We start from the raw sequence: 23,533 nt of genomic DNA, 5'->3' as shown, positions 1-23,533 counted from the left end.
CTCAGTATAAAATAATAATTTTAGTCCCTGATCAGCCATTTTTCTATCTTTGTAACTAGTGTAAGCCACTTAACCTCTATGAGAATCATTTAATTTATCTGTCAGTGAACTATTTATTTCGGTTTCTTTGCAAGGAGATAAACTAAATACCTAAAAGTTCTTCAAAATCTTTAAGGTGCTATACAAATATAATTTCACACCATCAAAGACAGCTAACTTTATACACATAGAAATGCATTGTTAAATCCACTAAATATTGACCTTTTAAAGTATGTGATGCTCATCAAAGTTTCCTTAAAATATTTTTAATATGATAATCCAAGCTCATCGTTAACAGTGATTTTATACTGAGCATGTCAGCAACCCACCAGCTTTCTTTAAGAGACCAAATGAAGTTCTTTAGTTGCAACCTAACTATTTTCAACATCTACATCAATGAAGGCTCTTTTACATATCTGTTGATTCATGTCACTGTGTAGGGTCCTGCTGGGGAGCGCGGTGGTCCAGGCCCCGCGGGGCCCAGAGGTGTTGCTGGAGAACCTGGCCGAGATGGTGTCCCTGGAGGTCCAGGAATGAGGGTAAGAGAAACACTGTTATTTATTTACTAAGAAAAAGGCAAATGGAGAGGGTTCAAACACATCTTAAATCAAACTATACCTTTTATAGGCTCACAACAAAACAAAAAATTCTAAGAAAACTTAAGCTACTATAGGTTTAAAAAAGAACAGGAAAAAAAAAGAAAAAAAAGAACAGGAAACAGAAAATGTGACTAAGACACTTTACTGGCAGAAAAAAAATATATGTGCAATAAAATGAGGCTCATATGTAAGTGGAAAGCTCAAAATTTTACAGAAAGGTATATGTTTTTAAAATTATTTTTAAAACACCTGAAAACCTTTTTCAATTTAGGGTATGCCCGGAAGCCCAGGCGGACCAGGCAATGATGGAAAACCAGGGCCTCCCGTATGTATATGCTTTACATCTCATTTTATAAGTTCGGTAAATAATGGCATGCATCGTTGGACCTCACCTTGATGATGTACATTTTGTAGCCTTGATGTATATATTGCTTATTTTGATCATATTTTCATCAAACCTCTATTAATATACTTTGTTTTCATTAGGGAAGTCAAGGAGAAAGCGGTCGCCCAGGCCCTCCCGGTCCATCTGGTCCCCGGGGTCAGCCTGGTGTCATGGGTTTCCCTGGTCCTAAAGGAAATGATGTGAGTTTCTGCCTTTATTTCTTCAATAATTTTAACAGAAGGCCTTTTACTTTCCACATGGGAATGCAGAAATTACTAAAATTTTATTTCTGCTTCAAAGAATAGAGGAACATGTCAAGATCAAAATAACGAGTGAGAAGGAACTTCAAATACATTTTTGGTAGCATTCTGAAGGAAGAGTAGCAACATTCATAGAATTCTAGTTATAGAAAGTAGTTTTTGTTTGTGATTGTGTGTGTGAGTGTGAGTGTGTAAGAGGAAGATCAAAACTCTGGGGAACAAGATGATACATTATTTTCTTTTGAGAATTACTAAATGTTGGCCATTTCTTTAGGGTGCTCCTGGCAAAAATGGAGATCGAGGTGGCCCTGGAGGTCCTGGACCTCCGGTATGTAGCTTTCATCAACTTCCTTCCAGCCTTATAATGCAGGCATTTATCTCTAACCCTATGATTTCTCTCTGCTTCCCTAACTACTTTTTCTTTTTAGGGTCCTGCTGGAAAGAATGGTGAAACTGGACCTGCAGGTCCCCCTGGACCTATGGTAAGTTTACTCACATAAATTGCAAATGGAGGTGGGTGGGAATGGAGCACAAGGAAGACTTTGGGAATTACATAATCTCTGACACCATATCATAATAATTCATCAAAGCAATTATATTTTTTTATTTAGTTAGCTAGCTAAATGCTGACATTGAGCAAAGTTTATATTGTATATATCTGGTCTACAGGTCAGACTTCACCCTCCTTTCACACCATTAATTTTAAGTTAAGCCATCAACCTGCTGAAATAAAAACTGTATGAACTAAATAAATGTAAAAGGTAACTTAAAATGGACAGTTCATTACATTTTTCTATGTAGGGACCAGGTGGTGACAAAGGAGATACAGGACCCCCTGGTCCCCAAGGATTACAGGTAAGAATTTGTTATATAAATTGTCATTGAGCACGAAGTTTTACCAGACAATTAAATATTTCCCTTTGATAGCTGTATTTGTTAATTTTTTTGTGATACTAATAGATTACAATTCATTTTAAGCTTAAAATTTGTGCATCTGTCTTCTACTTTTAAATGAAAAGCTAGACAATGTGAATAGACAGAAATAATTTCTATAGTTTCTATACATGTTCCAGAATGAGTATTAATAATTGATCATTTTAATATTAATAATTTTTTACCTCTAAAAAGACCAATGAAACCATTATTTTAATACTTTGCAGAAATGTATGAATGAGCGCATTTTTGTAAGCCATGTTGACATTGATTACACAATACAAATATGATTCTTTGTAGGGCATACCTGGAACCGGTGGTCCTCCTGGCGAAAATGGAAAACCCGGTGAAGCAGTAAGTTGTGTGTTATTTTTTCAAAACTGAAAAACCAAAAGAATAAATTTTAATCATTTATTAATTATTAAGTAATTTCTTATACTATGTTGTCTAAATTTTAACATTTAGTTTTGAAATATTCATTAACAAAACAAAAAGATATTATAAAATTTTGTCATAACATAAAGGAACTAAAGAAAGAACATACAGGCCTGACCTGTGGTGGCACAGTGGATAAACTATTTATCTGGAATGCTGAGGTCTCTGATTCGAAACCCTGGGCTTGCCTGTTCAAGGCACATATAGAAGCAGCTATATGAGTTGATGTTTCCTGCTTCTCTCTGCCCCCTTCTTTCTCTCTGTTCTCTAATATGAATAAATAAAATCATATATTTTTATATATATATATAAAGAATACATAGCTCGAGAGTTGAAAAATTGTACCATATGAACCCAAGTCAAATGTATGTCTTGCTTATATCAGTCAGTATTCTGATGTAGGTCTAATCATAGAACATCAATCTCCTAGGGTCCAAAGGGCGAGGCTGGTACACCTGGAGCTCCGGGAGGCAAGGTAAATATTTCAATATATTTTCTAATTCCTTCAGCATGTTACAAAGCACTTGATCAGAGAGAGATTTTTAGTACATTACACTAAAATACTCTTTTAAAAGAAGCACGATGTTGTAAATGTGTGGTGAATACAATTTAAGTAACTGAAGACATTTCAAATACATTCAATTTGCTTCATCTGGAAAATGAAGTCCTTTGACATTAATAAACACTATTGAATAAGCTGTAGACCTGAAATGTCTAAAGAAAAACTTTCCCAGTGCATTGATTTTAGACAGGAAAACTGTTTTGGTAAAAGAACTTTAAAAATTGTCTCTTATAAGTAAAATTATTATAATGGTTTTGAAGCTAATTCATCAGACCAGGTATCAAAGTCTCCTTATTTAGACTACAGGTTTTTAGTTCCCACTCAGTTGATCAAATGTCTTTTATGAAAATTTCCAAATTATTCAAAAATATAAGTTAAGAACCTAGTGGTCTGCATCAAAATCATACAATGTAAGGTATTTGGGGTTTATCTTTAGCATTAGGGTTTCTAATGGGGAAATTATATTTTCTTAATACAGGGTGATGCTGGTGCCCCTGGTGAACGTGGAGCTCCTGGATCACCAGGTCCTGCAGGGCTTAGAGGTACACCTGGCCCCCCTGGTCCTGATGGAGGAAAGGTAAAACACCACATAATTCAATTCACCTAGATTTTGAAAAATGCATTGCATTTCCTTCTTGTGAGACTATTTCTGCTTTCATCTCAGGGCCCTGCTGGTCCCCCTGGGCCACCTGGTGCTGCTGGTGGTCCTGGTCTACAAGGGATGCCTGGAGATAGAGGAAACCCTGGAGGCCCTGGTCCAAAGGGTGAAAAGGTATTGATATGTCTTTTGCTAATTATGTAACAAAACAAACTTTGTAGGTATAAGGAATATACCATATTGGAAAGCAATCTATTTTGCAAATTAATGTTATTTTATAGTAAGCAAAATTTCAATGTCTTCTTCAAAGCAACATTTAATCAAAATATCTAATATATATATATATATATATATATATATATATATATATATATATATATATATCTCACAGCAAATCTTGAAGGTTGCTTGCTCTTCTTCTTGGAAGATTTTCATTGAGGATACTTCTAAGTTGATGACATTGGCTTTTATTTGACAGGGTGAACCAGGTGGTGCAGGTGCTGATGGTGCTCCAGGGAAAGATGGTCCAAGAGTGAGTACTCATTTGGGGGAGAAACAGGTCTTTTCTGTATATAATATGCAATAGTTTTCTCACCTCAACTTTTGTTTGTTCCCCAAACCGTTCATGATATGTTAGACCATACTTTGCTGCATTCAGGGCATTAAGTAGACCCAAATGACTTTTAGTTCAAACTCCTGACTTATATCTTGCACTACCTGACCATTCAACAGTGACCTGAAAATGAAACATTCTAAAAGTAGGATAAAGGCTACAATCTAAAGTCACAATAAGCCACTAAAATTCTAGATAATCAATACTGTGTATGAAGAAACTTTATGATATAAAAAACATTGCAATTCTATGGTAAAGTTATATCATGTAATACTACTTAACAATAAGAAAGAATGAACTATTGATACCCCTCAAAATTTATACAGACCTCAGGGGCATTGGGCTGAATGAAGAAAAGTCAAATAAAAAGAATTCTTACAGCATGATTCCATTTACGTAACATTGTGAAGTAACATAACATAAGATGTTTTATGGTGGCCAGAAAAATAGAAATGGGGGAGAGCAAGATGGCTGTAGCTATAGTGAGGTGACAAGAGTGAGTATTAAGGGCAATTGTACCATATGAGTTAGTATCTTGATTATAGTGGTAGTCATACAGGACTACAAGTGATAAAATTATATATAGCTACAAACACACATCAATGAGTAACCTGTGTAAGCTCTATGGATTGTAGCAGTCAACTTGTTGATCTTGATATTATACTGCAGTTATGTGAACTGTATCATTGTGGGAAGCTGGGAGAAAGGTATACAGGATTTTTCTGTATGTTTCTTTGCAGTCCTCTGTGAATCTATAACTGTTTCAAAATAAATCTTAAAAAAAATGCAAGCATTATAATCAATTCTATTCACATTAACAAACACCTTCTAGATATAGTTGTATCTACCTAGTCAACATGCTAAATAAACATAAAAACTAAGCTATTACACAGATATTATATATCTGTAGTTGAATTAAAAATTCATAAGTACTTCACATTTGATAGACTAGATGGGTAAGCCATCATCTAATTTAAAAAAATAACCTAATATTTTATTTATGTAAATAAGTAGAACTTTAATATTTGAAAATGTCAATTTGAAAACTTTATACATGTGATGACATTTTGAGTAGTGAAATGACATGTTCTGAATTATTAAGCAGTTATATAAGGATGTGTGTTTTAATTTTTATTATGACTGTAAGATATTTCATTATATCTTATTTACCTTGTACAATGGAAAGAAAAATGAATCAATAAATTTCAATATCTTGTAGTCCTTTAGAGTTCATTTCATAGAATCTTTTATTTTCTAAGCTCTGAAGTATTCACACACTGAAGGGAATATCATTCAAGCCCTAAGAGAAATCATAGATCTAGTTTACTAGATAATAATATGTCTTTGTGCTATATAGGAAAAAAATGATGCTTTTTATCTTCAAAATTAAGAATATATATATATATTTTTTTTTTCTTTTCTTTTCTTTTAGGGTCCTACTGGTCCCATTGGTCCCCCTGGCCCTGCTGGTCAGCCTGGAGATAAGGTGACACTGACATTATTTAGAAACAAAACAAAACCTGTCTTTGGCTTTTGGGATGATGAGAATATTATTTTTCTTTTCTCTTTTTAAAGGGTGAAGGTGGTGCCCCTGGACTTCCTGGTATAGCTGGTCCTCGTGGTGGTCCTGTAAGTTTTAAAGACATTTTTAACATATTTTTTAACCCCACTTAGGCACCAACTACTTATATTTAGCAATTCTGCCTAGAAGCCTGAAGTCTCAATGGAGGGAAATTATCTTTAGAAATCATATGACATGCAGAAAAGTTAAATTTCTCAAATCCAAAATTCATAAAAGACTATCTTAAATCATACCTTCTTTACTAAATAATTTTGGAAAGAACATAAAATTGTACAAGTAATATACTTTGATAAGTGAGCATTTCCTAAACTTATAGAATCTTTGCCTAAGGCTCCTTCCAGATCTAAAGTTCTCTACCTTCATGGTTGGCAACTCAGGAAAGACATATAGTATATGTTTTTTAATTAATTATTGTTGATTTCTCAACTCTTTTACCATATTTTTAAGATCTTACATTTCTTAGAAGTTATATAATTAAATATGTTCAAGACATCAGAACTCTCAACTTATTTTTCTTGCACATAATATCAGTCAGAGGCACAAGGAATCAACGATTTTGGTGTTGTTCGCTATTCATTTTATTCTGAAATTGAAAAGTCTTCAGATGGTAAATTATGCTCATTACCTTTGCGCACTAACTTCTTAAAGGAAAGAAAGAGATGATATAGAGGATGATGTGTGGTCCTGTGGGAAAACGTCTTTCCTGTGACTAACAAGGATACTTTTTCCTCCAGGGTGAGAGAGGTGAACACGGACCTCCAGGACCTGCTGGCTTCCCTGGGGCTCCTGTACGTATGAAAATTAGGTGAAAAAAGGTGAAGGGATTAAGAAGTACAAATTTATTGTCACAAAGTAGTCCCAGGGATGTAAATTACAGCACAGGGAAGATAGTCAATAATATTGTAATAACTAGGTATGGTGCCAGGTGGGTACTTGCATATCACGGGAAGCACTTCGTAAAGTACATGATTGTCTAACCACTATGCTGTATACTTAAAACTAACACAAAATAATATTAAATATAAACCATAGCTGAAAAAAAAATACATGTCGCACAGCCCAGAATCACTACCTTGCTGAAAAATGTCAGAAGTATAAATTAAGTCTGGATGTAGTCCTGCCTTGGCCACTCATTCTGTATCAAATTATTCTAGCCCCCCCCCCCTTTTTACTTTATCTCTCTTCTTACTCTTTATAAGATGGAGATAAAAATACTTGCCCTGTCTTTATGCCAGGTTAATGAGGTTAACATGATACCCTAGATCCAAAAGCACTCTGATACTATAAATGTTCTTTTAGTATAAGGTGATAATCATTTAAACTTAGCTGTAAGCCCCTTCTTTATCAAATGATACTACTGGTACTCATTTTCAACTTCACAATCTTCTGAGAGATTTTCTCCTTTATAACAAATAATGTACATCTTAATGCTTCCTTGGCTATATTCTTTTATCAGGGAAATAAATATTTATGTATTGATTGGCTTTGACTTGCCATTGCTTCTAAGTGCCTTCTTTCCTGATTCTATTTCAACATCTCTCTCCCTGGATCATTCTAATTTTTGAATATAAGTACAGGGAATCCTCCAGTTACGACACAGTTTCTGTTTCTACGACAGTGACATAACCCAAATTTTGGTGTAAGTCGAAACACACCCTAGAATAAGTCACTTACCTATCCTAACACAGTTGTAAAGTCATAACCTAGAACACAAAAACACAACTAAGCCACAGAAAACGAAAAAGAATGAAATATAGCATACTGTACACTGTACTACGTATTCTTCTGCTGTGCGCAACCAAACTAGTTTGCCCACATAGTCCGTAAGTGCGATATTCTAACGGTGTGAGCCGAAAAAACCATGTCTCAATTTTTTAAAGTCTTTATGAGTGTGAGTGTTGTAAACTCAAAATACCATATGTAGAGATTGTGGTAACCCACGGACCCCCTGTAATGATAAGCCAAGTGTGTTGTGAAAGATGTCAGCTCACAGGCTGCTGTTTCTGAACTTAGGGACAGAATGGCGAACCTGGTGGTAAAGGAGAAAGAGGCCCTCCTGGAGAGAGAGGCGAAGGAGGCCCTCCCGGGCTCGCAGGACCCCCTGGAGGTTCCGGGCCTGCCGTAAGTGTTCTCTCTTCTCTGAGGCTTCTGACAGAAAGCACTTAGTTTAGTGACAATTTAATGTGATACTGAAAGAGCTTGTCATGGTGACAAGTATAGTCTTCATAAGAAGAATATAACTCTGAGTTTGAAGCTTGGCTCCAACAGTCTAAATATCATGTCAGTTAACTCTTCCTAGAGTTACTCTCCCTTGGTTTTTGGGAGGTTATTCTGGTAAAGGTTCTCACTCCTACTGTAGGTTTTTTTCTAGTTTTATTGAGATATAATTAACATATAACATTGTTTAAGTTAAACACAACAGAAATATTTGATATATGTGTGTATTGCAAAATGATTATTACAATAATCAGCTTTACTGTTTTGCAAATACTTAATGCTTTGCCAAAAATTTGATTTTGGTGTAATTCTTATAAATCATTTTCACCTGCATTCCATCTAGGGTCCGCCTGGACCTCCAGGTAGCAAAGGTGAACGCGGCAGCCCTGGTGGTCCTGTAAGTACTGATCCTCTTAACTATTATCCATCTGCATAAAAACCTCTTTGAAAGCACTAGATCCCTAAATAGATATAAAAATTATAATCACTTACTCATATATGAATTATATGTAAATTCCAAGAGGAAAAGCGTAAGTGTCTCAGAGTATAAGTCAGACCCTACCACATTTTTTTTTGTACTTTATATTTGTTTGTAGTGGTTAATTATTTGCTCTACTTAACTTTTGAAATTCAAAAATATGTTATTATTTCATAGGGTGCTGCTGGCTTCCCTGGAGGTCGTGGTCTTCCTGGTCCTCCTGGTAATAATGTAAGTACTTTTTAAAGAATTTTTTTTCCCCACCACATTCCATAAAGAACATTCATATATGCATAGGAAGAGAAACTACCCATTGCTACATTTATTTCTATTAAACCATATATAAAATTATTGAATTGAAAGTAAAATATATATATATAATTTTTTCCTGTACAGTACTGAAACTTTAAATGATTTTTTTAGGGTAACCCAGGTCCCCAAGGCCCCAGTGGTAATCCAGGCAAGGATGGACCCCCAGGTCCACCTGGTAACAGTGGTGCTCCTGGCAGCCCTGGAATATCTGGACCAAAAGGTGATGCAGGTCATCCAGGAGAGAAAGGACCACCTGGTGCCCAGGGCCCTCCGGTGAGTAGATTTGTCACTATTAATTGACAAAACCATTTTATTTTTAAGCACAAATTTAATAGAGAAAACATATTCCCATAAAGAAGAACTAAGACTTTTCACCTGTCATAATAGGGAGCTCCAGGCCCACTTGGACTCGCAGGGATTGCTGGAGCACGAGGTCTGGCAGGACCACCAGGTATGACAGGTCCAAGAGGAAGTCCTGGCCCACAAGGCATTAAGGTGAGTATAGCTATCTTTGTATCACTGGACTCTTGTTTCTTTTGATAGCTTTTGGAGGTCATTTAACCATAGCAAGTATGTAATGAACAAGTTTTTCTATAATTAATGTAAATTCTTGATATTCACATTTTCAGGCATGCATGTTATCAAAAGGCTTCAGAACACAAAAACAATGCACATTGTAGACCAGCCTTGAACATAAACACCAATAAATTAATATTGCAGAAAAATATCTTGCCATTTCAAATGCTTCTGTTGGAAAGCTTGTGAGCATTCATTAGTTTGTTGATTGTAAAAAAATAATGTTAACTTATAGACCCATGAAAGTCTTTAATTAATATCAATTATTTATCAACTTAATTCATATTGCACTCTTGATTTTCTTTCACTAATATTACTTTAACATCCCAGTGATTAGCATCTTAAATATTCATTTAACAAACAGGGCAATAAAATTCTGTTCTTTAAGGCTCATATTTTGATAGTTCAAGTATCTCTTTAAACTTAAATGTCATATAATATTGTAGTGAAAATACAATATAACACTTAAGTGTATTTAATTTATAGGAACAAATCTAGTAAGTGTATATTCTTTAGGTAGACCCAATTGTACCCTGTAACTTAATTGTAATGGTTACCATAAGCCTGTAGTTTCATGATGGCTCATCATTATTTTGTCTTGTTATAGCCATGTCTGTTTATACATCTCCTATTAGAAGGCATTCTGAATATGGTAACCAGTGTAATTACGCAGCCCTTCAGTAGCTAAACTCACTGAGAAAGTCAGAAAACACAAAAAACTGGCTTCTCCAAGCTTTTCCCCTGGAAACAATTTTAGGAACAAATTCAATAAAAATTGATTACATTTTCTCTGGTAAATAAAGACATCTGATAACATTATATTAATTTATTTCTAATGTTTAAAAAATGTATTTTAATTTTTACCCAGGGTGAAAGTGGGAAACCAGGACTTAGTGGTCAGAATGGAGAACGTGGTCCTCCCGGACCCCAAGGTCTTCCTGGTCTGGCTGGTACGGCTGGTGAACCCGGAAGAGATGTATGTACTAGTTCTTCAGAAATACTCAATCAGCCTTGGAATGCTTGATAACTTATCTAAGCAAGGGTCAAACTGGGTCTTACCGGTTAAGAGTGAATAAATTATCACATGCCAAAGTTCTCCTTCCTTTTCTAATAACATATTTTTTCCATTACAACTTAGAACAGTCTTAAATGTTTATGTCATTAATAATTAGTCAATGAATGATCGTTCATGGAGAAGAATACGCTCTCTAGCTAAATAAAGAAACAAGTTTGAGATGGAGAAACTCCAAATTTACAACATTTCTTTGTGAAAATGTACTATATATTTTCTGTGATTATTCTTACCTTATACTGTAGATTTCTACTAGTAACTTAATTATTGTTTGTCAAGCTTTTATTTAGTATCTCTCCCTTCAGGATTTAGACATTATTTTCCCTAGTCATTCCTCCCTGTCTAGCCTATGAAATACTAGTACCACAGATATACTGCATTTAGATATCATCACCTTTTGAAGGGCCACACCCATTGTAATATGTAAGATTTTTACTCCCAAGAACTAAATCTTATTCTTTTAAAGATGATATTGTTCCCATCAAGGAAGCATGACTTAAATTACATTTGAATGATTCCAAAGAAGTTGATTTCATTTCTCCCTTTTCTTTCTCTCCCTTTAATCAGGGAAACCCTGGGTCAGACGGCCTTCCAGGACGTGATGGAACGCCTGGTACAAAGGTATAACAAACACGCGTACAATAGGCTTATGCAATTCAAACCATAGCTGCTGATCACATTTATTTAGGATTCGTGAATTTTCCCACAGGGTGATCGTGGTGAAAATGGCTCTCCCGGTGCCCCTGGTACTCCCGGTCATCCAGGCCCCCCTGGTCCTGTCGGTCCAGCTGGAAAGAGTGGTGATAGAGGAGAAACTGTGAGTTCTTATAAGCACCATCTTATCTTTCTTATCTATTTTCTTCAATAAAGAGATTAAGAGCTAGAAGATAGAATGTCATATTTGCCAACCAAAAGATCTCCTATCACACATTCTACAATCTGTATGTTAGTCTTTCTGTACGTAACTGTGGTAATACAGCTATATGAGAAGTTTCTGGCAGTAGTCAAAAAGAAAACATTACTGAAATTTAAAATGGTATTAATCAGGCTGAGTGTATATTTACAAGACAAATATATGGCTGAATTAATAAGGCTTTCTCAGCTTGTTTGCTCAGAACCCCCTCCCCCCCAGTAAAGATAACAGAGAAAAGACATTGAAAGAGAAAATGATACTACCTTTCAATAATGGTAGGCATACCATTATTCCCTCACAATGAAATGATTAACTTTTAAATCAAACAAAACTGTATCAATAAACAAACAATTATTTGTGTGTTTATTTGTTTACTTTTATTATGTTTTAGGGCCCTGCTGGCCCTACTGGTTCTCCAGGTCCTGCTGGTATCCGAGGTCCTGCTGTAAGTCCTTTTTCTTTTTTTAACTCATTCCACAGTGTAGGGACTATTCTAATTTTTGGCATGTTCAGGGAAAGTGGATGACAAAATGCATAACTATGGAACAGAATTTAAACTTTCCTTCAGTTATATAGAAAGCACTTCAGGGCCCCAAATCTCCCTGGGGTCAAGGTTATACACATCAATTATTGGGGAACAATTTTTATTGTTCCATGTATGCTGTGTCTGTTGAGGGGATTTCTAACTAAGAAAATGTCAGGAAATGAGCTTAATGTATTCAATTCTATTTCATTTTTCCAATGCGTGTGTGTGGATCTAACCTTATTTTGAAATGTATTTTTGTAAAGGGTCCCCAAGGCCCACGTGGTGACAAGGGTGAAACAGGTGAACGTGGTCTTAATGGCATCAAAGGACATCGAGGATTCCCTGGCAACCCAGGTGCCCCAGGGGCCCCAGTAAGTGCATCTATTTTGCCAGAAAAACTCCTCCAATGAGTTTTAACTGATGAGACAGGCAAAATTTAGACAATGTTTAGGCCAGTAGTAGAGAATGCTCATTTCCATAAGGATGTGCTAAAAGATACAAGAAATGAATTTGGGAATTTATCTGAAATTGTAGTTGGCATGAGAAAGTGGAAAGATTAAAAGGAAAAGAAGTTATATTTTATCATGATCCCCATGTTGTTTGATCTGATCTTGAATGTACAGTTTCTTAACTTTTTGAAAATCTTCACTCATATTTACCCTTCCTTTTCTTTCAGGGTCCTGCTGGTCACCAAGGTGCCATTGGCAGTCCAGGACCTGCAGGCCCCAGGGTAAGTACCACAGAAAGATATTAGAAGGTCCATGATTTTTCACAGTTTGCATTGAAGGAAAGTATTCTAGCAATGTGACATCATGATACATTTTTAGGGACCTGTTGGACCTAGTGGGTCCCCTGGCAAAGATGGAACCAGTGGACATCCAGGTCCCATTGGACCACCGGGACCTCGAGGGAACAGAGGTGAAAGAGGATCTGAGGTAAAATCATTTATAAAGACATGTATTTAATTTGTTATAATCTGCACATTTTCAGAAACACTTTACAGTGTTCTAAAACTGACAAGGTGAGCCTGATCTGTGCTTGCGCAGTGGATAAAGCGTCAACCTAGAATGCTGAGGTCGCTGGTTTGAAACCCTGGACTTGCCTGGTCAAGGCACATATGGGAGTTGATGCTTCTTGCTCCTCCCCCTTCTCTCTCTCTTTCTCTCTCTCTCTCTCTCCCCTCTCTGAAATGAATAAGTAAAATATTTAAAAATAAATAAATAAATAAAACTGACAAAGTGAGTTACACATAATGCAATCACCCCATTTGATTTAGAAAATGAACAATGACTTAAAGACATTCTCCACCACATTAAGGCATTCTCCATTGTAGTATAACAGCAGAGAAAAAAGACCTTTATCACAGTTTGATCAGATAACTATTATATCAAAATAAAGACATCATCTCATTAAACCAAATGAACTCTGCTGGTATTGAACTCACACTAGAATCTTACGACTGTGATAAACAATGACTTGCAAATACAGGAGAGGCAAAAGTGGGTTTACAGTTGTTCATGTAGAAAAAGACATGCAGGTTATGATTATGACAATAATCATTATGACAGTAGCTTTACTAACTCTGTGTTTTATGTTCTCACAACTATAAACATACTTTTACACACCTCTGTGTGTAATACATTCTACTTCTCAAATAATTTCCATGACTTCTGTTTTGCTACCGATACCTTCATTCCTAATACCTTTCTAACCCATACCTTTGGGTCAATGGAATAAATAAATCTATTACCCCTACAAGTTACATATGTGGCAATTAAAACACAAATAACTTAAGTGATCATCTCAAAGACACAAAGTTAATGACAAATCTGGGACACAATTCTAATGAATTGTGCTCATATGACCTCTCCTGTTTCATGTCAGCATTAGAATTGCTTACATGATTCATACATAAGGAAGTATGATGGGGTAAAATACATGCTCTAGCACCACTGATAATTACACAATGGAACAATAAATGTCATGATAATGAATTGTAGTCATTATAAGTTTTTTTATCATTTAATCACAAAACAACTCAAACAATCTTTTATTAAGATAATTATAATGTCACAGGTATTGTCTTTAACACATTTTCTTTGGCTAGCAACATATTCTTTCAGTGGAGAACAACAAGTACACATCAGTGATGTATGTATGGTCTTACCCTTCCTAGGGGTCCCCGGGCCACCCAGGACAACCAGGCCCTCCTGGACCTCCTGGTGCCCCTGGTCCGTGCTGTGGTGGTGGGGCTGCTGCCATTGCTGGCGCTGGAGGTGAAAAAGCTGGTGGTTTTGCCCCATATTATGGAGATGAACCAATGGATTTCAAAATCAACACCGAGGAGATTATGACTTCACTCAAATCAGTCAGCGGACAGATAGAAAACCTCATTAGTCCCGATGGTTCTCGTAAAAACCCTGCTAGGAACTGCCGAGACCTGAAATTCTGCCATCCTGAACTCAAGAATGGTATGTTGGGGAATCTCTCAGACTCGTGGCAACAGGACTACAGAAAAAGCTGCTTGTATTAGAATTTAGGAAAGAGGAAAATTTTACTGTGAACAGAAAATATTTTATAGCAGAAAAAGTCCTTAAAGAATGTTAGTTGAATGGAAACTACCTGACATTGTGAGAAGAAAATATGATTTTTTTTCAGGTGTACTTAAAATGTAATATGAACAATCTCAAAGTATTCCAAATGTAGGACAATTTAAAGACAGTTTGTAGCAATTTTAATATAAATCATAGTTTGGAATGTTTCTGCATATCATCACACTTACGTGATAAAGAAACATTTATCACTTTGTCCTCAGGATCAAACGTATGTAATTTGTTACAAAGTTTGTGATTTAGTTATTGAAATATTTATTTATTGCATTTTTTGGTAATAAATCAAATTATTATTATTATTATTATTATTATTATTACCATTATTATTATTTATTCAGCAAGAGGAGCAGAAGTAGAGACAGACTCTCGCATGTGCCCCGACTGGGATCCACCCAGCAAGCTCACTAGGCGGTGATTCTCTGCCCATCTGGGGTGTGGCTCTGTTGCACAAAAACTGAACTATTTTAGGGCGTGAGGCGAAGCCATGAAGCTATCTTCAGCATCGGGGCCAACTCACTCCAGTCAAACCATGGCTGCAGGAGATGAGGAGGGGGGAAGAAGTGAGAGAGGGAGGGGTGGAGAAGATGATGGTCACTCCTCCTTTGAGCCCTGACAGGGAATTGAACCCAAGACATTCACATGCTGAGTTGGTGTTCTACTACTGAGCCAATCAACCAGGGCCTGTTAAAATTTTCAAATTAAAAAACAATTAAGTAAAAATTCCAGAATATTATATGGAATTAAATTTAATATTGTCAACTGTAAGGTTTTGCATATAGGTTAATTCTTTTTGTAAAGAAAAATTATTTCAAGCTGTTAAATATCTTGACATAGAACATTGCCTTGGAGCCATTTCTGAAAATTACTTAAAATAGAAGACAATCCTCAATCATGGTGACTTTAGGTTTAGATTTGTTAGCATAAATTTAGACTAGAAAAAAGCTTACATTAAGAAAATTTAAATTAAATAGGTAGTCATCTTTTAAAAAATAGAGAGATAGATTTCAGTAAATGCAATACACTAATCAAAAGGCCTGGGCTTAATATATCTTTATTTATCTTCATTGTTCAATATCAAGATACTCTTTTTTTTATTTTTTTTTACTTTAGTGCTTTAGTGGTTTCTAATTATTATAGCACCTTTACTTCAATATAGAAGTTTCTGTTATGCTACACTATAAATTACAAATATAGTAGCAGTCAACATTATGATAAATGTTTACCAAGCAAACAAACAAAATCATACTGGTTCAAATTTCACTACTGGATTTTATAACCAATTTCATTGTCCTATTCAGGAGAATATTGGGTTGATCCTAACCAAGGTTGCAAGATGGATGCCATTAAAGTATTCTGTAATATGGAAACTGGAGAAACATGCATAAATGCCAGTCCTTTGAGTGTGCCACGTAAAAACTGGTGGACAGATTCTGGTGCAGAGAAAAAACATGTTTGGTTCGGAGAAACCATGGATGGAGGTTTTCAGGTAAAAAAAAGGCTATACTATTTTTTTTAACTAAGTTATCCTTACCTACCTGACTTTCTTGGATCCTGCTATTTGTTCATCACATAGCCAAATTAGTTAAGAAATAAAAAAGCCTAAATGACTTTATATATTCAGATGACGACTTTTATAATTTGTGTAACGTGTCTCTTAAGAGCTAAGTTAGACTGAGTTATTCTATGTATGCAACTACCTTTCTTTTAATTCTCAAGACCTTTTGTACTCTAACATTTTATGTTACACATGTAATAAAAATATGTTCATATAGTGACAGGTTAATAGACTTATCTTGGAGATTACATTGTAAGGTATGTAAATAGTGAACCACTTTGTTGGACATGTGAAGCTAATATAATATGGTATGTACTATAATTTAAAAATTCATATATAAAATATTCCTACAAAAACTATATGAACAACCTACATTACAAAGACCAAACTCTACTGTGTGAATGCCTTACATACAGTTGCAAGTGAAATGTCTGACAAGTTTTATTTGTTTCCTATTACAGTTTAGCTATGGCAATCCTGAACTTCCTGAAGATGTCCTCGATGTCCAGATGGCATTCCTCCGACTTCTCTCCAGCCGGGCATCCCAGAACATCACGTATCACTGCAAGAACAGCATTGCATACCTTGATCATGCCAGTGGGAATGTAAAGAAGGCCTTGAGGCTGATGGGGTCAAATGAAGGCGAATTCAAGGCAGAAGGAAACAGCAAATTCACATACACAGTTCTGGAGGATGGTTGCACTGTAAGTACCAAAATGTTTCTAAGCATGGATCACAAGAAACTCAGCACTTCTAGTTTAATCACACTAACTATTTAGAAAAGAAAAAATAAATATAATGAGAGTGAACAAATGAAGGCATTTGGTATTGAGTTATATGGAAGCTACTGATTTCACTGCAGGAAATGTTAAATATCACAAAAAAATAAATGAGTATATTTTCTCAACCACAAGGTAAAAAAGCAGTTGAAATGAAAGTAATTGAAATTTAAATCCATAATATGAATTTTATCAGCTAATCTGGTTGGTTACAATACATTCTGCATAATAGCCATCATGAGGACACAATCTAAAATCTCTGCTTTCTTTTTAATTTTAAAGGTTAACTTTAAATCTATCCTTTGTTATTACCATTTATGAACAGAGGGAGAATTCACTTCTTTTTGTGTATGTGTGTGACAGAGACACAGAGAGGGACAGATAGGGACAGACAGACAGGAAGGGAGAGAGATGAAAAGCATCAACTCTTCGAACTTTTCTTTGAAAAGCACCTTAGTTGTTCATTGATTGCTTTTCATATATGCCTTGACTGGGGGTGCTACAGCAGATTGAGTGACCCTTTGCTTAAGCCAGTGACCTTGGGTTCAAGCTGGTGAGCCTTGCTCAAACCAGATGAGCCCATGCTCAAGCTGGTAACCTTGGGGTTTCTTTCTTTCTTTCTTTCTTTCTTTCTTTCTTTCTTTCTTTCTTTCTTTCTTTCTTTCTTTCTTCCTTCCTTCCTTCCTTCCTTCCTTCCTTCCTTCCTTCCTCCTTCCTTCCTTCCTTCCTTCCTCCTTCCTTCCTTCCTTCCTTCCTTCCTTCCTTCCTTCCTTCCTTCCTTCCTTCCTACCTTCCTTCCTTTCTTTTTTTTTTACAGAGACAGAGAAAGAATCAGAAAGAGGGATAGATAAGGACAGACAGACAGGAACAGAGAGAGATGAGAAGCATCAATCATCAGTTTTTTGTTGTGGCACCTGAGTTGTTCATTGATTGCTTTCTCATATGTGCCTTGACCATGAGGCTACAGTAGACCGAGTAACCCCTTGCTCAAGCCAGCGACCTTGGGTCCAAGCTGGTGAGTTCTTTTTTTTCCTTCTCAAACCAGATGAGCCCACACTCAAGCTGGCAACCTTGGGGTCTCGAATCTGAGTTCTCCACATCCCAGTCTGACACTCTATTCACTGTGCCACCTCTGCCTGGTCAGGCTAGAATTCACTTCTAATATTAGCAAATTCCATTATGAAAGACCTTCTTCTGCTTCTTAATAAATGAGCTATATGCCCCTTAGCAATGAACAGAACCAAGGCTTTGAGAATGAATTGGCCTATGGCAATCTCCTGACAGGGTTTCTTATAAAATCTTACAGGGTTTTTCATAAGCAATATGATATGAGTTATCAACTGGGAGGATATAGCTTCGAACTGGAGCACATCTCATATGTATGAAAGATAACATGACAAGTTGGCAACTCTTCTCAAGCAATTTTTTTTTTAAAAACTTGGTCCATCACAGCAAGTACCTAAGAACAGTCATGTACTAACTACATAATGACATTTGGGTCAATGATGGACCACATGTATAGCCATGTTCCCATAAGATTATAATAAAGGCCAAAAAATTACCATCTCTTAGTGACACATAGTCATCATAAGGTCATAACACAATGCATTATTCACATGTTTATGCTGATGCTCGTGTAAACAAACCTGCACTGCCAATAATATAAACGTTTAGCATATACAATGACATACAGTCCATAATGCTTGAGAATGGTAATAAATGACTGTGTTATACCTTATGTTTTATCGTTATTTTGGGGTATACTCTTTCTACTTACAAAAAATATTTGTTGTAAAATAGTATGCCATGTCACTCTGGCAGCAGCCTCATGTACCTTTCGTTTGCATCAATTTCTCTTGTGCTTGATTTAATTTCATGTTGTTTTGTACAGTAATATGCTGTATAGGCTTGTAGCCTAAGAGCAATAAACTATACAATATAACCTCTGTGTGCAGTAGGCTAGACCATCCAGGTTTGTGTAAAAGCATCCTATGATGTTCACACAATGAAATCACCTGATGAATACCTTAGAAGGTATTCCCTTCATTAAGCAGCATATGAATGCAATTGTAATGCCATGATCACTTACATTTTTTTTTTGGTCTTTTTTACAGAAACACACAGGGGAATGGGGCAAAACGGTCTTTGAATATCGAACACGCAAGGCTGTGAGACTACCTATTATAGATATTGCACCCTACGATGTTGGTGGTCCTGATCAAGAATTTGGTGTGGACATTGGCCCTGTTTGCTTTTTATAAACCAAACTTTATCTAAAATCCCAGCAAAAAAAAAATCACACTTCATATGTGTTCCTCTTGTTCTAATCTTGTCAACCAGTACAAGTGATCAACCAAATTCCAGTTATTTATTTCCAAAATTTTGGGGAAAAGTATGATTTGAATTAAAATAGGGGTACATTTTTTTTTTGTTTCACCAAATACAGTTCAAATGCTTTTTGTTTTATTTTTTTAAAAACTTCCATTTCAAAATGTCTCAATGGTGCTATAATAAATAAACTTTAACACTCTTACAATTACACTGAGTTACATTCTTTGAATCCTAGCCCATTTGTAGAGCAATGACTGTGCTTACTATTAAAAGATAACCTTTCTTTCTGAAGTATTCGAACATGAAATTAAAAAAGACCTACCTGTTTCAACTACCTCAACCTGGTCAGAAATACAGATGAATTCTCTAAGTCCCAGAAGATGAAAACCTTGTATAGATTGGTAAAACTTGTGGATTTCATTGATTTATTTCCTAAAATATTTGTTTTAAAGAAGTAGAGTGTAGTGCAAGAATTTTAAAAAATTATTTTCACATTCACAATTATTTTAATCTTGGATATTAACAGCTTTTAAAGGTGCTTTCCCTTTTCTTATCATTGCTAAAATTATCAAGATGAACAATACTTAGAAAGATTTAAAGACACATGTTATGGTGCTAATGTACTTTCACTTTTAAAACTCTGGGTCAGAATTGTTGTCTTTCATTCAAAACATCAAATGCACACCATCTGTACATGTCTCCTGTCAAAAAGATTTATTAGCATGTCACTTCAGAGGGCTCTGTCCCTTCATCATGTAAAAGTCAACAACAACAAAAAACAAATTATGGGGCTGATTTGTTACAATAACACAGAATATGTTGAAATCTAACTTTGTAAGCTTGTATGTGGTTGTTGATCTTTTTTTCTTACAAACACCCATAATAAAATATCATAATGAAACATTCCTGGTTTTTGTCACTTTCCATAGATACAACAAATGCATATTTCTACTCAGGAACTCTAGTAATTTTTTTTTTTTTTGGAAAAAAAGAATATTAAACTCTAACTCTCCAGCTAATAATGCAATGACCTTCAGAAACATGAGTTAATATAACCTACATTCAGAACAGAGATAATGCCCAGTGGGGAACATTGCATATATTTAGATCATATTTAGTGGAACCCTGGAAGCATATTGAAAATGGGATGCATTCTATTTGTATCAATCCCTGGAAATAGAAACATAGTAAATCAGGTTTTTCCCAAAGTGAAAGTAATCAGGGAGGAAGATGCTGGTAATTTACAAGGATGTAATCAGGCTTGGCAAAACAGACATTAAAAATAATTGCAAAATAGAAACAGACTCATAGATATGAAGGACAGACTGACAGCTGTGAGAATGGAGGAGGATTGCAAGGCTGGGTAAAAAAGGTGAAGGGATTAAGAAAAAAGAAAAAATCATAGACACAGACAATAGTGTGGTGATTACCAGAAGGGGGGGGGTAGACAGGTAGACAGGGGATAAAAGAGGGGATAAATGATGATGGAAGGAGACATGGCTTGGAATGGTAAATACTTAACAATATACAGATAATGTATTATAGAATTGTACACATGGAACCTCTATAATTTAGTTAATTAATATCACTCCAACAAATTTGCCACCTCATTGCCATCTTCAGCCAGCCCCTTCTCCATCATCAAGTTATTATTCTTTTAGTTACTATAAAGAAAAATAGTATGGTCTTGCACATTGACTTCATAGTTTGAAATTTGCTTGCTGTATATGGTATATAAAAATAATACTTTCAAAAATAAAAATGTCATCAGTGACATGTCAAAACTCTTAGTCCAGTTATCTTCCATGTTAGGGGCAACAAATGTTAAAAGTTTTTCTTGCATCTTTCAAGAAATATTATATATTATATAAATATATTACATATTACATAAATATTTTGGAGAGAGAAATAAAGGGGAGATGAAAACAGAGACAAAGAGACAGAAAGCCAATTTATATTATGAGTTATAAAATTAAATTACTGGGAGTTCTAATATTAGACCTTTTCAAAGCCAAATATATTTGGTCAAGTTCTTTCAAACTGCAGCACACTGACATTGGCCCACCTGCCTCCCTCTTTCACTTATACAGACCTTTATAATTACTTTGGGCCCAACTGAATAATTTAGGGTATTTTTCACACCTCAAAGTTGATTAGCAACCTTAATTCTATCTGCAATCTTAATTCTTCCTTGGCTCGCCATGTAACATAACATATTCCTAGGTTTCAGTGGTTAAGATGTAAACATATTTGAAAGCTATTATTCTGCTTACCCACACCGAGAAGAAAGGAGAATAAAAAAAAACCATGTTGGTGGTGATCAAACTGTAGTCAGGGCAACAATAGACATATTTCTAAAATAGCTTGGACAATAGTGCCCAAAATGGCATCCCATGTTCAGTTTTATGATAGTTTCACCAGCCTGCTTCTGGGGTATGATATTGAAGATGGCTCTAAACATTAGTATTCTTTTAATTTCTCTTCATTTTACAAACCTGGGTTCTTTAGCTTCTGATTTTCCCAAACTTCAAATAAAATCTAAAAATTACATTTCTATTTAAATCAGCCAAAGTTGCTTTAGATTGTTTGCAGCTAAAAATTTTGACTAGACCAACAGTCAATAATAAAAATGATTGCAGAAATTCAAGAAAATAGAAAGACTACGGGATCAAATATTTGTACTGGGAAATGTAGGAAAACTCAACCAATATCCAGGGATGAGAATTTAGCAGTTCATGGAAATAGGACTCATCATTTGGGTTAACCTGGACGCTTTGCACATTAAAGTCAAGGCTTAAAATGATGAGTGGCTTCCACTATTCAAGAGGATATTTAAATTTCATGAAAAATTGTAGGACTGCTGGTGGGTGTGGCTGCCTTTCCTGGTTATGCACAGAAAGAGAATGACAATTTTAAATCCCAAACTTCTTGACTCAAGGTTATGAAAGAAAGCAATGGTCTTTCTCTGACTCATATCTTTAAATGGGTTTGGATAACTGAAAAACAAGAAAACAAGTATAAATTTAATTCTGTAGATCATCAAACTTCAACATAAATCTAAATGAATTTTAAAATTTTCTGCTCGATTGTTATATAATTGAAAAATAACAGGACCCCAGACATTTGTGAGGTTTATGGAAAAATTCTCCTCAAACATTCTTGTTTAATGTTAAATTTCTCTAGTCATTTAAAATAAGACCCCTCATTTCCTGCCTGGTAATATTTCTGCCTTTCTTGAGATGCAAGATGCCTACAAGAAAAGACCAGTCCTTCTCACACCTCACTCCCACCACTTTTATTATCTCCATATTTCTAACTGAGTCAGATCCCTAAATGCTTCATGGAGGTAAGAGGTTAAAGGCCAATCTCAGGCTTACACACACTCAAAAATGGAAGGATTTAATTAATTTACCTTGTCTAAAATCTGGGCAACATATGTAAAAGTGGGTTCTACGGTGCTAGACAAATGAGAATTGTGCAATTCATATTAGACAAATTTACCAGCTTATGCACATAAGAGAGAATTCTAAGAAGACTATAATTATTATGTTTGGTTGACTGAACCAGGCTTCAGAGGCAGTCCAAACTAAATGCATCTGAGTCATGACAAACTTTCTGGGACATAAAGAATGTAATTTAAAAGCTTAAGAAGATAGAAGTGTTAGAATGGTTTATTGTATGTGACACACTATTCATCTTCTAACTATACTCTCATGTTGGACCAATGAGGTGGCAGAAATACATGGTGAGTCATGTGCCAGCATCTTTGAAAACCTCCTATCAGTGTGTCTTTATCCTGAAGGTGGAAGTGGGCCCAGCTGAAATAAGCTCCTTGGTTTCTGTGGATATTACAGAATTCCAGTGAGCAGAAGTCAACGGGTCTCTCTGGAATAGCAGTAAGAGACAACAGGCTGGAGTGGAAAAACACAAAGACAGAACCAAAACAAACACCCCCCCCACACACAAAAAAACAAACAGTAAAACCTACAAAGCAACAACACTTCATTTAGAAATACTTTGGTGGTGGCTAATTGATAAGAGGCTTAACAAGATAGGTCCTATTAGATGGCTGCCTGTGACAGTTGTACTTAGCTTTTGTTTTTGTTGTTTTAAATAAATAATAATGACAAAAACTCCCAGTACAGGTGAAAAGAGA

The 23,533-nt window shown here is 35.5% G+C and overlaps 1 protein-coding gene across 1 annotated transcript in view; it reads left to right on the top strand.

The window, feature by feature from the left end:
- COL3A1 (collagen type III alpha 1 chain) overlaps positions 1–19,585 on the top strand; it is a 41,118-nt gene extending 21,533 nt beyond the window's left edge. The window contains exons 22-51 of the mRNA XM_066279088.1: positions 480–578; positions 910–963; positions 1,125–1,223; positions 1,558–1,611; positions 1,712–1,765; positions 2,085–2,138; positions 2,517–2,570; positions 3,082–3,126; positions 3,692–3,790; positions 3,878–3,985; positions 4,290–4,343; positions 5,857–5,910; positions 6,000–6,053; positions 6,741–6,794; positions 8,020–8,127; positions 8,567–8,620; positions 8,879–8,932; positions 9,125–9,286; positions 9,401–9,508; positions 10,458–10,565; positions 11,229–11,282; positions 11,371–11,478; positions 11,966–12,019; positions 12,364–12,471; positions 12,777–12,830; positions 12,928–13,035; positions 14,277–14,571; positions 16,011–16,198; positions 16,729–16,971; positions 19,161–19,585. Coding sequence (XP_066135185.1) covers positions 480–578; positions 910–963; positions 1,125–1,223; positions 1,558–1,611; positions 1,712–1,765; positions 2,085–2,138; positions 2,517–2,570; positions 3,082–3,126; positions 3,692–3,790; positions 3,878–3,985; positions 4,290–4,343; positions 5,857–5,910; positions 6,000–6,053; positions 6,741–6,794; positions 8,020–8,127; positions 8,567–8,620; positions 8,879–8,932; positions 9,125–9,286; positions 9,401–9,508; positions 10,458–10,565; positions 11,229–11,282; positions 11,371–11,478; positions 11,966–12,019; positions 12,364–12,471; positions 12,777–12,830; positions 12,928–13,035; positions 14,277–14,571; positions 16,011–16,198; positions 16,729–16,971; positions 19,161–19,307 — 2,889 coding nt within the window. The 3' untranslated portion in view covers positions 19,308–19,585. The remainder of the gene's footprint in view (positions 1–479; positions 579–909; positions 964–1,124; positions 1,224–1,557; positions 1,612–1,711; positions 1,766–2,084; positions 2,139–2,516; positions 2,571–3,081; positions 3,127–3,691; positions 3,791–3,877; positions 3,986–4,289; positions 4,344–5,856; positions 5,911–5,999; positions 6,054–6,740; positions 6,795–8,019; positions 8,128–8,566; positions 8,621–8,878; positions 8,933–9,124; positions 9,287–9,400; positions 9,509–10,457; positions 10,566–11,228; positions 11,283–11,370; positions 11,479–11,965; positions 12,020–12,363; positions 12,472–12,776; positions 12,831–12,927; positions 13,036–14,276; positions 14,572–16,010; positions 16,199–16,728; positions 16,972–19,160) is intronic.
- Positions 19,586–23,533: the final 3,948 nt, after the last annotated feature.

This window comes from Saccopteryx bilineata, chromosome 5 (assembly GCF_036850765.1).
Source record: "Saccopteryx bilineata isolate mSacBil1 chromosome 5, mSacBil1_pri_phased_curated, whole genome shotgun sequence".
Lineage (NCBI taxonomy): Eukaryota > Metazoa > Chordata > Mammalia > Chiroptera > Emballonuridae > Saccopteryx > Saccopteryx bilineata.
Note: the sequence above shows the minus strand (reverse complement) of the source record. Positions and strands in the feature narration are given on the sequence as shown.